The 16041-nt window shown below is 36.5% G+C and overlaps 1 protein-coding gene across 1 annotated transcript in view; it reads left to right on the plus strand.

Moving 5' to 3' along the window:
• The window catches only part of igdcc4 (immunoglobulin superfamily, DCC subclass, member 4), a 79463-nt gene that overhangs the window by 51067 nt on the left and 12355 nt on the right, over positions 1-16041 (plus strand). The window contains exons 5-17 of the mRNA XM_081358898.1: positions 2717-2848; positions 4330-4482; positions 4708-5118; positions 7106-7270; positions 8272-8409; positions 9532-9696; positions 10792-11013; positions 11571-11669; positions 11773-11956; positions 12511-12638; positions 14043-14213; positions 14362-14496; positions 15932-16034. Coding sequence (XP_081215024.1) covers positions 2717-2848; positions 4330-4482; positions 4708-5118; positions 7106-7270; positions 8272-8409; positions 9532-9696; positions 10792-11013; positions 11571-11669; positions 11773-11956; positions 12511-12638; positions 14043-14213; positions 14362-14496; positions 15932-16034 — 2206 coding nt within the window. The remainder of the gene's footprint in view (positions 1-2716; positions 2849-4329; positions 4483-4707; positions 5119-7105; positions 7271-8271; positions 8410-9531; positions 9697-10791; positions 11014-11570; positions 11670-11772; positions 11957-12510; positions 12639-14042; positions 14214-14361; positions 14497-15931; positions 16035-16041) is intronic.

Consider the following 16041-nt stretch of genomic DNA (forward strand, 5'->3'; position numbering starts at 1 on the left):
GAATGAGATGAGGAACAAAGACAGAGAAGGCTAGAGAGATAAAGAACTAAATGAAATAAAAGAGAGTGTGGGAAGACGAGGGAGACAGATTGGTAATGCTATGAAGTCAGTACTTATATCTCCATGCTGACCTTTGCTCATTTCCATTATGCTTCTGTGATATCAGCCAGAGACCTTAATGATTTTCTCTGTGTGTGTGTGTTTCCATCTCACACGTTCATCTTTCTAATTGTTCCACATTCATCTTACTGCTTCAGCTTCTTCTCTCTCTTTTTGGAACAAAATTAAATGTCTTGTGGAATGTGTCTGAGTCTGAGAGGTAGAATGAGAGAAAGAGAGAAATTAAAAAAATTAAGTAGAGATTGAGGGAAAGAAAGAGAACAATACAAGGAGGAGTAATAGAATGAGAGAAATAGAATGACAGAGATGAGGGGATAGAGTTAAGGTGTTTGAAATCATTGTTTTGTCGAAGTTATTTCACTAGGAATTCACACAATCTGTAACTTCTTGTGAGGGCCAAAAATTTCCCTGTGCAAATTTTGAGTCAAGTCAGTTGACTAACAGAAAGCTGCTTGGTTTGAAAGTGGCTTCTGTGTGAGCTGTTCTTAATACATTGCTAAACTACTAACAATGGACCTTTTAGAGATAAAATAAGACCAATGGAATATCCATCCATTCATCCATCAATTATTTATTTCAGGCAATATGCATTAAAGTATGTCAATATGCCAATCAAAGAATGAATTTGATGGCAAATGAGAGAAAGAGAAAGAAATAAAATGAGCAAAGAATTGAAGAACCCCAATAAGCAGCTTTTCAAGCATGACAAAAACTAATTCTTAGAGATGGACGTACAGCAACACTGGCTGCCAGATACGTTTTAGCATGTGGCTAAATATGTATTGTATCATCCCAGTATGTTGTCTGTACCTTTTTTTTCACCATGGTGACCCTGTGTGTGTCTGTGTGTATAGACATCTTATGTAATGCTAATGGTCTTCAGTGTTACATAAACTCTTCAGTCGTTGTTCTTTGTGTTGTCTAACTTATGTGTTGTCTAACTTAAAGGGTAAGTTCACCCAAAAATGTATTTTGCAAACCCGTAAGACGACTTCTTCGGAACACAAATTAAGATATTTCTGATGAACTAACCCTTCAAGTTACTAACTTATCTATTAATATGTTGTTCTTTTTTTTGCACATCTCCTCAGCTTTGCCAGTATTTAATATTTATAGTCCTGCCAATAAAACCATGTTGAATTGAATAATGAGAGAAAGACAGATTGAAAGAGAGCAATCTTCACCTTGAGGTAATCATAGCTTTATTCTGTGAATCCAATGCATGTTTTGCCCCTTTGAGATCTTACAGCTCAAGTACACATAAACAGTCATTGCGAGAGTGTGTTTGATTCACATGTTGAGATGTGAGACAGTGGTTTGGCTCATCAGTTCTGCTTGATACTGTATGTTTTGTTACACACTCACTTTATCTCGAAAGAGCTGTATAGCAAACTTTTGCAGTTCTTCAAGCAGGCATTCATGCTTTGTAGTGGCCTGTTGTTCTCATTATCAGGTTGTTTTAAAAAACAGGCACATGTCCACTGTAAACTGCTTTTACACAGTGCACCCTGTAGCCTCAGACAGAAATCTGACCCATTTTAAATCCCTGGGCTCTCATGCATATGTGATTGCTGCTGTATGTAATCAGAGGGATTAAGTTATGACCGTCATACCGTATCCATAGCTGCACGCTTATGTTTTACTTCATTATGATCTGTGGGTGTGTCTACTGAATTCATGCAGGCTCTTCTTAGGCCACAGGAACAGGGCCTTCACCACTGAAAGTATAGTTTATAGTCAAGTATCGCAGATCTAATACAAAGTTAACCTAATGTGCTTTACAAAACTAAATGTATACAATATATGTGTGTATATAAAAATACATACACAGCATAACACGCACACTACCATTCAAAGGTTTGGTGTCTGTAAGATTTTTTTTTTTAAGACTGTAAGAGTCTTTTATGCTGATTATCAAAATACAGTAAAACAGTGTAATGGTGAAATATTATTAAAATGTAAAATAACTGTTTCTATTTCAATATTTCAAAATATAATTTATTGCTGTAATTGCAAAGCTGAATTTTTAGCATCATTACTCCAGTCTTCAGTCACATGATTTTTCAGAAATCTTTCTAATATGCTGATTTGGTGTTCAAGAAACGTTTCTTATCATTATCAGTGTTGAAAACAGTTGTGGTGCTGAATCATTTTTATGGAAACCGTGCTAAAAAACATAGAATGTTTAAAAGAACAGCGTTTATTTAAAATAGAAATCTTTTGTTACATTATAAATCCCTTTACAGTATATTTGATAGATTTAGTGCATCCTTGTTAAATAAAAGTATAATTTGTTTTATGTATTATTTAGATTTTATTTATATATGAGAGCTGCAACCCCAGAAAAAATGACACCAATTTTCTTTGGCCTCGAAGTTTGCTTCTCTCGGTTTCATTACTCTTTCCTCCTCTCCTACGTATTTCACTCTATCTCTGTCTCTCTCACTTCATGTGAGCGGAAGAGGAAACAGAATCCTCTGTTGGGTTACTTTCTTCATCTAGTGCTACTTTCACTCAAGCAAACCACTGTTCCTGATGGTGAAGGCTCTATCATGTACACAAACACACACTCATAGTCTGTGTCTGACATGTGTAGGTCTGTCTCAGGAGAGTGAGGTGGTGATTGTGGCTCCACCGCGGAACTCTACAGTGGTCATGGGTCGCCCAGCTGTGATGGAGTGCATGGCTCAGGGTGAGCCCAAACCCTTCGTGTCATGGAGCAGACAGGGTAAGATGCAAATATAAATCTATTACACGCATGCATCCATATCGTATGTGTGTGCAATTTTCTATGTATAATACATTTTGTTATTTATTAAAATGGATACATTTTATTTCAATTGTCCAATTGCCCAACATTCTTCTAACTGTAAGATACTTTGCAACTACATTTCAACTAATTCTCATAAGTAGACTGTTAGGTTAGGGTTAGAGTTAGTAGAATAAGTTGACATGTAGTTGCAAAGTTTCTTATAGCCAGTAGAATGTCTGTTGGGGGAGCATCAAAATAAAGTGTTAACAGATATTAAGCAGACTGTCTACTAATACTCTAATGATTGGTAGTTAACATGTAGATGCAAAGTTACTTAGAAGAGTGTCTAAAGTGGACTATTAAAATAAAGTGTAACCATTAAAATATAATTACATTTTTTCATGAATTCCTTTTGGGCTCGGTTTGGCTAGAGGAGCCAAACTAACCGGGTCAGGCAGTTTGAAGTAGGAGAGCCCAGTAGGTTCAAAACCTGGTGAATAATCCTTAAACAATCATTGCTGTGCCCTTAAACCCCTGGTTGACTGGGAGGAACTGTGCTTATAATAAGTGCATTGTTGTTTTGAATAAGTGTCAGCCGAACGAGCAAATTGTAATTAGTGTTGTGTCCACTGTGAACTTGGAGTGCCTACATTAAACAATGTAAATGAGCCCCACATATCTGTGATTTATAGAGTGAGCTTATATGTTTGCTTTATAGACACGTGGCTCTGCTGCAGCAGACACCCCAACTACCCACCCACCCATCACTCTCACTGTTACTGCTTCCATCCAGGTTCATTACGGACCTCATTTTGTCCTCTTTCCTCCACAGTGATGCCAAGGCTTTATAACTGAGAGCATTATTCTCATTAGGTTTCATAAAAAATTAACAAGATGTTGTAAATTGCAGAAGGTGTCTTTTTTTTCTTTGTTTGAGTGCTAATATGGCAGCCGCAGACGGTCAGTGTCTAAGAATCGTTAATGCATGCCGTTCCACCTCCAGTGCTGTACTGACCTCTGTCTGTTCACATTGCTCATTGCACACCAGTATGGGATGAAATGCAGTGTTTGTGATGCACATTTTTCTTAACAGCTTAAAGGGATAGTTCACTCAAAATAAAACATCAGTGATTTTTGGGCCCTCGTGTTGTTCCAGACAGGCACGTACTTTCTTTCTGCTATGGATTACAAAAGGATCATTTATTATGGACAGGTTTTTATACTTTTATGGTGATTTGCATCCTTTATTGAAACTAAACCTTCGGCCCCCATTCATTCGCTACCAACGCACGGCTTTTTCAAGGGTGCCATTTCTTCTATAGACATACTTGAAGAAATTGTCAATGTCTCAATGCTTTCTCGATTGATTTATTTCCCATTTTCTTTTTAATTTTGTACGTATTTTTGTTTATACATTTTGCATTCTTTTTACACAACCACTCCTTTGGGATGCATAGATGGGAAGCCTATAGCTACTGATGTGGTTGTCCTGGCAACCAACCTAGTGATTCCTGACACCCGCAGTCACCATGCTGGAGTGTATGTGTGTCGTGCCAACAAACCCAAGACCAGAGATTTCATCTCATCTCCTGCTGAACTTCGAGTACTGGGTAATTGTGTGTGTGTTTTCTTTTAACAGATCCTGCATATTCTAAATGAATACTGGATACAATACTGAGGGATTGTAGATAATGCAATGAACAATGAACAATAGCATTTATATTAACATTAACCTACATTAATAAATGTTACTTGATTTTACCTAATGCTTTAATGTGAACAAACTGAACTGTGTTGTTCTCACTGTATTTTTCCCCCACTCTTATTCTGCCCAGCTCCACCAGACATCCTCCAGCACCCAGAGGCAGTGTCCCTGTCCCGGGGGAATACGGCTCGGTTTGTGTGTAATAGCTCTGGTGACCCTCCCCCTGCTCTGCGCTGGCTCAAGAATGGAGAACCGGTCCAGTCTAATGCCCGGGTTAAGACTCAGAACCCTGGAGTTCTTCTCATCAACCAGCTGCGGCTGGACGATGCGGGATACTACCAGTGTATTGCTGCCAACAGCCTGGGCACCGCCTGTGCCACTGCCAAGCTGTCTGTCATCGTGAGGGAGGGGCTGCCAAGCCCTCCTCGTCATGTGTCGGCCACACCCCACTCTAGCACTTCAGCACTGCTCACCTGGGACCCACCTGAACACAATAGTGACCAGATCATCGGCTTCTCAGTACACTACCAACGCACAGCAGGTGAGAGAGAGAGAGAGAGAGAGTGTGTGTGTGTTTCATAATTCAGAATGTGTAAAAAGAAATGCAATTCCATAACCTAATTATGGGATCATTTCTAAAATAAATAATACATTTATAACAATAATAAGTCTTTTTAGAGGTGCATGCAATACTTGGCCTTGACTATATACTGTATATCAGTGGTGAGCGAAGACTTCTTTAACCGGGTGTGCTTGGCGGAGCGTAATGTCAAAAATGCATCTAGTGCAGATGTGTTTATAATAAGCGAGACGCTCACATTCGCTCTAGGCAGAGTGTTAGCTGCTCAGTTGCTTACTCTCATGACATTAGCAACACAGCTAAAAGTATTCCTAAAATGTTGGACCTTTTATTTAAAAAGGAGCCTGTATTTACCTGTTGAGAGTGACATGCCGTCACAATTGAAACTACTCACTTCACCTTTAATTGGTACGGTGCTTCGTCTTAGGACATCTAAATCAGAGACGACAAATAAGAAACACCATGGCAGGTGTCAGTCTAAATGTATGCTGGAAGTGTTTTTTTTTATTTTTATTTTATTAAGAATTTAAAAAAAGTGTAATATTATAAATATTAGTAGCCTGCTAAAGTAAAAAAAGTCAAATATAATTATAGTAAATATCATTATAATAAATAAATATAGTATTTCTTTAAAAAATATTCTTAAAAAAAGTTGAAATAATGCAATGACTAAAACAAACACATAGACTTAACCTCGGATAGTTACAGTAGGTATGTCTTTAACGGTTTATTTGGAAAATAAATATGACAGACAGTTACATAAGTATTACAAACATTTTATCATGTAAGCTTTATGGTGCACCTCAAACAAGGGGAATTTATAGTGATTTATAGTGATAATACTAATTAGCGAGTCCGCGAAAGGCTTAGGTATGCAGAGCATTCGCAGTTTATATGGACCGCATAAGTACTAAACAAAAATGTGGTAACATATTTTTCTTTGATTAATATTTATAAAATACTACTGACAAAATGCATAATGATTATCTTTATCTAGACATTGTCAAACAGTCAATAATTACATAGATTTACAGTAAGTCTGACAGTTGGTTGTAAACTCTATGAAAAGAACCAGCTGTTCTGTAATTTAAGGACATGCTTGGTTTATACTGTACATTCAGTAGTGGCGATGTAGTGCTGCTTAATAAATAATGCTGGAATGCTTAATCTGTTCTAAAATATTTTGTAAGTTCAACATAAAAATAAAAATAAAAACAGAACTGGTTCTCGGTTTCCATCCATATTCATAATCTGTTTAAATCAGTGTTAATATTCTTAACTAAAACTTTTAACAATTGTCATCTTTAATTGAAATAAAGTTGAAATAAAATACAACAGAAATATTACGTGTAAAACGAAAATAGTAAAATGAAAAAAAAAAAGTTGCTTTGGCAACTAAACTTAAACTGAAATAGAAATATAAAAAAAAACGAAATAATAAAATTGACAAAAGCACATAACACAATTAATAGAATTGAAATGAAAACTAAAAATATTAAAAGGTTAAATCAAAATATGAATAAATACTACTATAGTATATAAATAATACTAAAATTACACATTAGAGCAAAATTTGGAAAGTATTATCTTGTTCTCAAATTTTCCTAAACTTTCCAAGCTCTTTCCTATTTTGTTACTGGAGTCCCTGTTTGACCCTGCCGTGTTTCTCATTACACTGAGTGTAGCCAGCTTAAGTGGATCAGTCCACAGAGAAAAATCCTGTCTCATTACTTTGCAGAAGCCAATCCACTTCATAGATCGCTGCTGTACAGAACCACAAGCCATAAGTAATGTTAGCTCTGGCTGTTATTGATGGGGTCACTCTACTCCTCATTTAGAAACTCATACCCAAAAGACTAAGAAAAAAACTAATATTTTGGCTCAGATCAATGTAAAAAAAAAAAAGCAAATGTACTATTTGTGTGTTCTATAAATTGTGTGTTTACAGGCTCAGACAACATGGAGTATCAGTTTGCGGTGAATAACGACACCACAGAGCTGCATGTAAAGGAGCTGCTCCCTCACACAGCCTACACCTTCTATGTAGTGGCCTACTCGCCCATGGGGGCCAGCCGCCCGTCACAGCCCGTTACTGTGGAGATGCTAGAGGATGGTGAGCACTGACTAATGGGGAGAGGTCAGGTTTTCAATGTGATAAGTAATGTTGACACATTTAAAAGTGGTATTTTTATGATATGTATAGACCTTTTGAGCCAGAGAAACAAGCGTGCAGCCATCTTTAGAATATTGTCTTTGAACTTCAGTTTTTGCGGTTGCTCTGTATATTTCTATGGCATCGCTGTCTAGGAGTAATTAGTTGGTGAAGTGGATTTACTTAATGTAAAGTTAACGAAAGTTATCATGAGGATTGTAATGTTTAAAGCACATGTCTTAACACATGTCAGTAGACCGGAAAGATTTTAAAACAAGCCGTTCATTCATTAATCCGCAAGATCGCTGTGAAAATACAGACCGGAAGGCAAAAGACAAACAGTGCAGTGCTGAAAAGGGGCGGAGCTACATAAGGTCTATACTGTGCATAATAGGCACGTTTTCTGCATGCATGGAATTACAACTTACTTCCACCTAACTTCTACAGACTATGCAAAATGCTGTATGCAATGTGCTAGACTTGACCATTTACATTGTGACTAATCAACCAGAAGTATGATTTATTTTTATTATTTGCAACTTATGCACTATTCTTTGCCGAGTACTGTGTTCACTCTGAAAATTCCAACAAGAAGAAGTGCACTTCAAATGCCCGGATGATGTACTAATTTAACTGAAAAAAACAAAGTGTGGAATTATGGAAACTTCATGCACTGTTGCAGCCTTCCTTACATAGTGGAATTTTCATTTGAGTGTATTTGTATAGTGCTTTTCACAACTCATATTGTTTCAATGCAGCTTTACAGAAAATGCTTTATTGAAAATTTTCAGTGTTACAATAGGAGGGGAGGGGTTATTAGACTCCGATGCTGGATGACAAAATAACCGAATGAAATTCATACACTAGACGCTGCAGTGCATAGTATTTGTGCATGGTGTATAGTTTGTCATTTGAGACAACTACTGTTTTGTAAATCTGTATTTGCTTTTTGTTCTCTGCAGTTCCCAGCGCTTCACCGCAGCTGTCCCTGCTGAGCACATCTCCCACTGACATGAGGGTCATGTGGCTGCCCCTCTCCTCACAGCTTAGCCGTGGAGCCATCACACGCTACCGCATTGACTACAGAGCGCTGGAGCAGGGTAAGACATCGCCATCTACTAACCCCTGCGGCGTTAACCCTGGAAAGGTTTATTGAACCTTTCAACAAAATGTTTTTTGTTTTTTTTACCGAAAAAGTTTGCGGGGGTTTTTTGTATATCAGATTTGATACATCAGGGTTTTATGGCTCATATAGTATGATATGGGAGAATATAGATCTCATATTCTGAATAAAACTGAGGTGTTTTTTTCCCTCCTCAGAGGTCCAAACTGAACAAAAATATGCAATTTGATTTTTATGACTAAAAAGTAAGATGATATTCTGATAGCTTGTAATGTAAATCAATGAGATCTTGTTAACAGTATAGCAGACTACTTGCATAAAATGCATATAAATATCAGTTGTCATTAATGCTTAGTTTTATGACCAAAGCTCTGTAGTTTTTAAACATATTATGCAATGCAATACAGTGATGTTTGAGATATACAGTACAAATACAGTAAATGTTCCGCAAAAGCTTGATTTATCATTTGATACTCACATTTTAACATGATTTTTCAACAACAACAAAACATTTATGGATCAAGGAAACCTATAGCTTAAATCTAGTAAATGTTCATCTTGAAATATTACTAATAATATAAAAGTGATTACCTGTGTTTACAATCAGACTAAGAAGGCATGTAGTAGATTGTGTACTGCATGGTTTTCAAGCAAAGCTTCAATCATGTTGAAATCATGCAGAGTGAGTAGAAATGTATGTACTGTATCAAATATGATATAGGGTTAAGATCTATGAGGGGTATGTGTGAGGTTTTTCCTTGACACATGTTGATAAATTCATGTTGGCTGCTGAATCTGAAGCTTTGTGCATTTATCTGCAGTCACTAGGAGGGCAGCATGCATGTCTGGGGTATTTTGAGCTGAATGACAAAGGCATGGCTCATTGCTTCTGCTCTATTAGAGCTCTGGATGCTTAATGAACAGTAATAAAGGTGGAACAAAAGACAGATTCGGCCTGATGGCCTGTGACACAGAATGAGAGACAGAACCAAAGTCAATTCGGACATCCATTGTTCATGCTTCTTTATCAGCCAGCTGCAGAAATGATTTCCACTGGAATACTTACTTTCTGGCACGTGTTCGTGTGTGTGCCCTGCAGTGGATCGCATAAACTCTGTGGAAGTGGGTGGGAATGAGACACAGGTGACTCTAATGGATCTGAAACCAAATGAAACATACCAGCTCCGGATTGCAGCGGGAACACGAGCTGGGTTCAGTCAGCCTTCTGAGTGGGCCTCGCATCACACACCAAACCTTACTCAGGGTGAGTACACATAAAAATGCACTCATACGCAAATGCACTATATGCACATAGATACCAGTTTCAACTAACTCATGGTAAAACTTGCAGTGACGCCTCCAAGTGGCAGCCGGGGGACCATGGATCCCCCTCCATTAGTCTCACAGTCACCAAGATGTATACAGTTTTGGTTACCTTTAGACTAAATAGTCTACATGTCTTATCAGACATGGGCCAAATTCTTTAATTAGTGTTCATGATTGGAATATTTTGAACTTGATGTGTCACCACATTTATTTCCCTAGTAATTGTTTTGTGTGCAGTTTAGATCTTGTCTGACCTGGTACAATGTTCAAATCTATAGTACAAGGTTTTACATACTGTTCAAGGTTTAGGTTCAGCTTATGCTCACGAAGGCTAATGGCAATTTTCTATTTTTCTGATCAGACATATAGCAAACGCAGTAAAATTGTGAAATATGATTACAAATTAAAATAACTGTTTTCTATTTTAATATATTTTAAAGTGTAATTTATTCCTGTGATGTCAAAGCTGAATATTCAACATCATGACTCAAGTCTTCATTGTCACACGATCCTTCAGAAATAATTTCTAATCATATTCTAATATGATGATTTGGTGCTCAAAAACATTTCTTATTATTATCAGTGTTGTGTAATCACAGTTGTGCTGCTTAATATTTTTGTGGAAAACATGATACATTTTTAAGGATTAATAGAAAGTTCAAAAGAACAGAATATTTTTTATTTAAAATATAAGTGTTTGTAACATTATGAATGTCTTTACTCTCTCACTTTAATGTGTCTTTGCTGCATATATAAAACAATTTAAATCATCCTGACCTCAAACTTTTGAATGGCAGATGATAAATGATTAGCATAAAATCTGGTGTGATTTTATCACAAATGAAATTGTGGCAGTGGGATAAGCTTGTAGGCTTCTTTTTGGTTGTTTAAAATACAAGTTTAATTTGTTTGCAATTTCAGTGTCCCCCATAAAGAATGTCCTGGAGGTGCCACTGCTTATGTACAAGCCCTGCTAGTGTGCACACAAAATACACACCGCTGTTCTCACTAACTCCCTTTGTTGTTTTTCCAGTGCTCTTTGCTCCCACTGAGCTCAAAGTGAGAGCGAAAATGCTTTCCCTCCATGTCACATGGCAGCCACCACCCAATCACACTCAGATCACAGGCTACAAGCTTTCCTGGTGGGAGGTGGATGGAGAGGAGCTGACCAATGAGGAGAAGCCTGTGATCAATGAGAGGATTCAGCAGATCAAACTGAGGAAGAGAGTTAAACACCATGAGGTCACAGGCCTTGGTGAGAGTTGAGCGGTAACTTTATTCACAAATATGCTATTCTCTCACATAAAAATATAATTGAATATTATATAATAGACACTTTTACAAAGCTGCGCATATTTTGATTTTTCTGTCACTATCAGCAGTTATAAAAGTTATAAAGTTACATTTTTGTTGCATGAAATAAAATAAATGTTAACTGAAATAAAATAATATATATAAAAAACATAAACTTCTTTTATTTCAGCTGGTTTCTAAGGCAACATTTCAGATTTTTTATTTACAGTAGTTTACCTCGATAGACAAAAAAAAATCTAAAATAACTGAATATGAATTAAAAAAAACTGAAAATGAATAAAAAATGATATAGACATTTAAAAAAAGTCAAAACAACAAAATTACTAAACCTTTAACTAAAATGAAAATGAAAAATATTGAAGTAAAAACTTATTTAAAATATTAATAAAAACTATAATAGTATATCAATAATACTAAAATAACACAGGTCTAACTTGCATGAATGCAAAGTATGTAAAATGCTTTACAATATGACCATTTGTGATTGTGTTGTTTCAGCTCCTGATCGGCTGTACGAGGTAAAGGTTTGGGCGTTTAATAAACAGACTGAGGGTTATCCTGCTGTATGGAAGGGCAGAACAGAGAAGCTCACACACGGTGTGTTTGGTTATGATGAGAAGACAATGACAGATAAAATCAAATCTACCTGTCCTGTAGATTCAAATCTGAGTACATTTGTGTTTGTGTATCACTTTCTTAGTGCGGAAAACAATCTCTCACCCACCATTGCCGCCCATCAGCGTCAGAGCTCGTGCGAACAGTTCCACCTCTATCTGGCTCCGCTGGGAGAAACCACACTTTAGCAATGTGCGAATCATCAACTACACAATACGCTGCAGCCCCGCAGGAATACGCAATGCATCGCTGGTCTCATACTATACCAGGTGTACCATGCATATTCACAAAAAGTATTTATGAGATTTAATTTATCAGATTATAAACAATCATTGTGAAACAGAGGCACATATCATATCCTTACTTTTTTCTTACATGCTTCTTTCTTACACACTCTTTCATCCAGCAGTTATTTGCCAATATTTGGCCATTTAGAGACGGGCATCAGTTTTAAAATCTCCCAAAAGTAAATAAATGAAAAATGTGTCTTTTTTATTTAATTAATTTAATTAAATTTTTTATGAATTTTAAGTAAATATTGTATCATTCTCTCTCTATATATGATATATATTCAGTATATATATCCAGCTTTGCATCACAGAAAGAAATTACGTTTTAAATTCACAAAATACTGTCTTTAAAGTGTTTTTAATCAAATAAATGCAGCCGTGGTGAGAAAACGATTTTACTGAACTCAAACTTTTAAATGGTTGTGTGTGAGACATTATATCAGCCACACTTCTCTCTAAATAGCAGCATTGACTATTAAAAAAATACTTTATTAGCTAACGAGTCCTCTGTATTTTTCTTCACTGTCTTTCAGCTCTTCTCAGGAGATTTTACTGGGATCACTGAAGCCCTTCACTAGCTATGAAATCGCTGTGCAGTCTAACGGAGTTGATATGAGTGGCCCCTTCAGCAGCACAGTGGAAGAATACACACTTCCAGACAGTGAGTACAGCCCTTTTAGAATATGAAGATGATATATTGAATATTTCACCAATTTTCCCTCAAAATAAGCTTTTCACACATGAGTTTCATTTCTTAGTGAATCTGGCAGAGTTCACACTGTCATGTGTCTGTTCGTGTGTGAGTGAGAGCTTTAATTATAGTGTGTATACAAGTGTGAGTGTCTGTAGTTTTTTTTTTTTTTTTTTTTTTTTTGAGTAGGAAGTGATGAATGAATGCGGATCTGTTAGTATACTGTGATTGTGTGGGTCATTGTGAGTCGGTATGTTTGTGTTAGGTTAACAGTTAGGGGATTAATAGGGAGAGGCGTAAGGAGATAATTGGCTTTAATTAAAAGCCCAGATGGAATTGCCCCTCTTGTTGGCCAAGAGTCTTTCAGCTTGTCAGTCAGTCTAGCCAAGTGATGGCAGGGAGGAGCACGTTGCCACAGCGATTTAGTGTCAGACTAACTGAGGGGAGCTTTATCTACCCTTGAGGGGGGAGAAAGAGTGGGCACTTCAAAAGAGACCTTTCCCTCTAAAAAAAACAACAACTGAATTATACTCAGAGTTATTCCTTAAAACTCACAGACTGTACATGCTATGTATGACCGTTATAACATCACAAACATTTAAATGTGCTTTTCTTAGAAAACACTTTTTCTACCAGAGAAAAAAATGCATTTTTGTTTGTTATATTTATGTAGCATTAGCAGCTAGCACACAATATAGTTTACTTAAACCATTGTTTACACTTGCTCATGTCATTCAAAACCTATTTTTTAACGTGGAACGAAAAATGAGATCAAACTGAGGAAGCTGCTCATTTCCATATAATCAAAGTGGATAGTAATTTTTAGTCAACCTAAAAAAAGATCAAAAAGCACCATTAAATTACTCCATGTGACTTGTGTGCATACTGTATGCATTCTGAAGCTGTATTAAACTGACTGAAATGTAAGTTATTTGCTGAAAATCTTGTATCTTATTGTTAAATTAGTGCATTCAGAGTACACTTCAAAAAAGTGCCAAAAACACCTTGAAAGTCCCATGATATTCTTGAAAAGTACTGTACTTTGACATACCATGTAAATACTATGGTAAATTCCTTAGGACTTTAAGTATGAGTAGTCTGAAATAATGGCTAAATGGGTTTATATATATATATATATATATATATATATATATATATATATATATATATATATATATATATATATATATATATATATGTGTGTATGTGTATATGTATATGTGTGTATATGTATGCATGGGCATTTTGAAGATTGTCTAATTCAATTCAAAATGATTGGGAGATAATAATCAGCATTTCTAATTATTATGGTTCTTTATTTTTCATTTGTTTGGTGTTATGTGAGTCAGGTTTAAACGTGTGTTTTCATCGTAGGACCCTCCTCTCCTCCTGTGGATATGCAGTTGAGTGCACTGGACTCATTCTCTGTTCTGGTTAGCTGGCACCCTCCACTGGAGCCGAATGGAGTCATTTTGACCTACTGGATCTTCTACACTGGCAACATCAGCCATCCAGATCACCTGTGGATAAACCTCACACATGATGGTGAACCTAAACACACACACACACGCACACACACACACACACACACACAGACACACACACACACACACACACACACACACACACACACACACACACACACACACAACATATGAGAATTGTTATTGCATTTCTCACTCTCTTCCCTCAGGTTCTGTCACCAATGCAGAAGTCCAGGGCCTGATGAGTGGGACTCGTTATTATTTTAAGATGGGGGCCTGCACTGAAATGGGGATGGGACCATATTCACCTGTGAAGGATGTCTATACTCCGCCAAAGAAATATGGTGTGTATGTTTTTTAAAACTGTTTTCACAATATTTAGTGAGTGTATAAGTGTTAAGGTTATTTTTCATATTTTATATATTACGTTTCTGTGATCACCATTTTGTTTTGGTTTAGTAAATACTTTGCAGCAACAGATCAATAACCAGTATTGTAACACTATGTCGGCTAGTTTAATTTATTTATCTTATTTACTGATCTGATGAAACCTTTTCATGAGCTGCACTTTTAAAAGCGATAAGCCATGCAAGATCAATTAAAGGAAGTTCCGCCCTGCAATTAAAAGAAAATTCACCTGGTAAACTTTTACCTCTCATGTAAATGGACACTATTGTTCAAAAGTTTGGGGTCAGTAAGATTTTGTTTAAAATAATTGTATACTTTTAATCAGAATTGACACATTACATTGATCTGAAGTGACAGTAAAGACATTTATAATGTTACAAAAGATGAATGGTGATTTATTTTTTTTATTTTTTTAAGTATACTGAAAAATATGTTTCATGGTTTCCACAGAAATATTAAACAGCACAACCGATTTTTTTTTCAGTGATAAATTGTTTTTTTGTGTAAATAGAACTTTAGAGAGCAAACGAGAGAGAAGTGAGCCATTTTGCAAACTTTCAGTGGAAATATAAAATAATAATTCTCTCATAACCACTAGTTGACACCTCTGAATGTTTACATTATACCTTTGCACCTGTGCCTTTGGTAGATGCTTTTATACAACACATTTATCTGACATTGTATTCAGAGTACAAGTTTTATCTGAATCAAACCCATGACCTTGCAGTAGTCTTTGAGCTACAGAATTGCTTTGAACACTTGGCTTATATGTGAACATTTGCTATCAGAAAATGGAAGCTTTTGGGACAAAGATATCACTGATTTGTGCTTATGTGTCATTATGTGTATGTAATATTTGCTATAGCTTTGGCAATGTAAACCCCTTGTTTATAATGGCAGTTAAGTGTGTGTGTGTGTGTGTGTGTGTGTGTGTGTGTGTGTGTGTGTGTGTGTGTGTGTGTGTGGGGGGGGGGGGGGGGGGGGGGGGGGGTAGATGGGGACACTGCCATCTGCCACTGCCCATCACTGACACTCAATTAATAGCACTCCCATAGGGAGTGTGAAGTGATTCAGTCCAGCCTCATATACACACACCTTCTGTGGGGAGTTGGCCACAGAAATTCACAGACTTGCATATACCAGTCCTATAATGACTTATAATTAATATAATACATTGTGTTATAAATAATATTTCATTATTATATATACAAGTATGGTTTGTATTGAATTACTATGAGGTTTTATTATGTACAATTGTTTGATGAAAGATTTCTACACTTCTATCATGCATTCTCTTTTTTTAACTACTCTGCCTGTCTGATCTCTACGCCCCCCCCCCCCCTCTTTTTTTGCTCTATCACGTTCCTACAGAGCTGGATATCCATGCTGTGACTGGTATCATAGTTGGAGTGTGTCTTGGTCTGCTCTGCATCCTGTTCTGCATGTGTGTCAGTTTCCGCAACGGAAAAACACGGTACGCA

Source organism: Scardinius erythrophthalmus (assembly GCF_964197995.2).
Source record: "Scardinius erythrophthalmus genome assembly, chromosome: 2".
Classification (NCBI taxonomy): Eukaryota; Metazoa; Chordata; class Actinopteri; order Cypriniformes; family Leuciscidae; genus Scardinius; species Scardinius erythrophthalmus.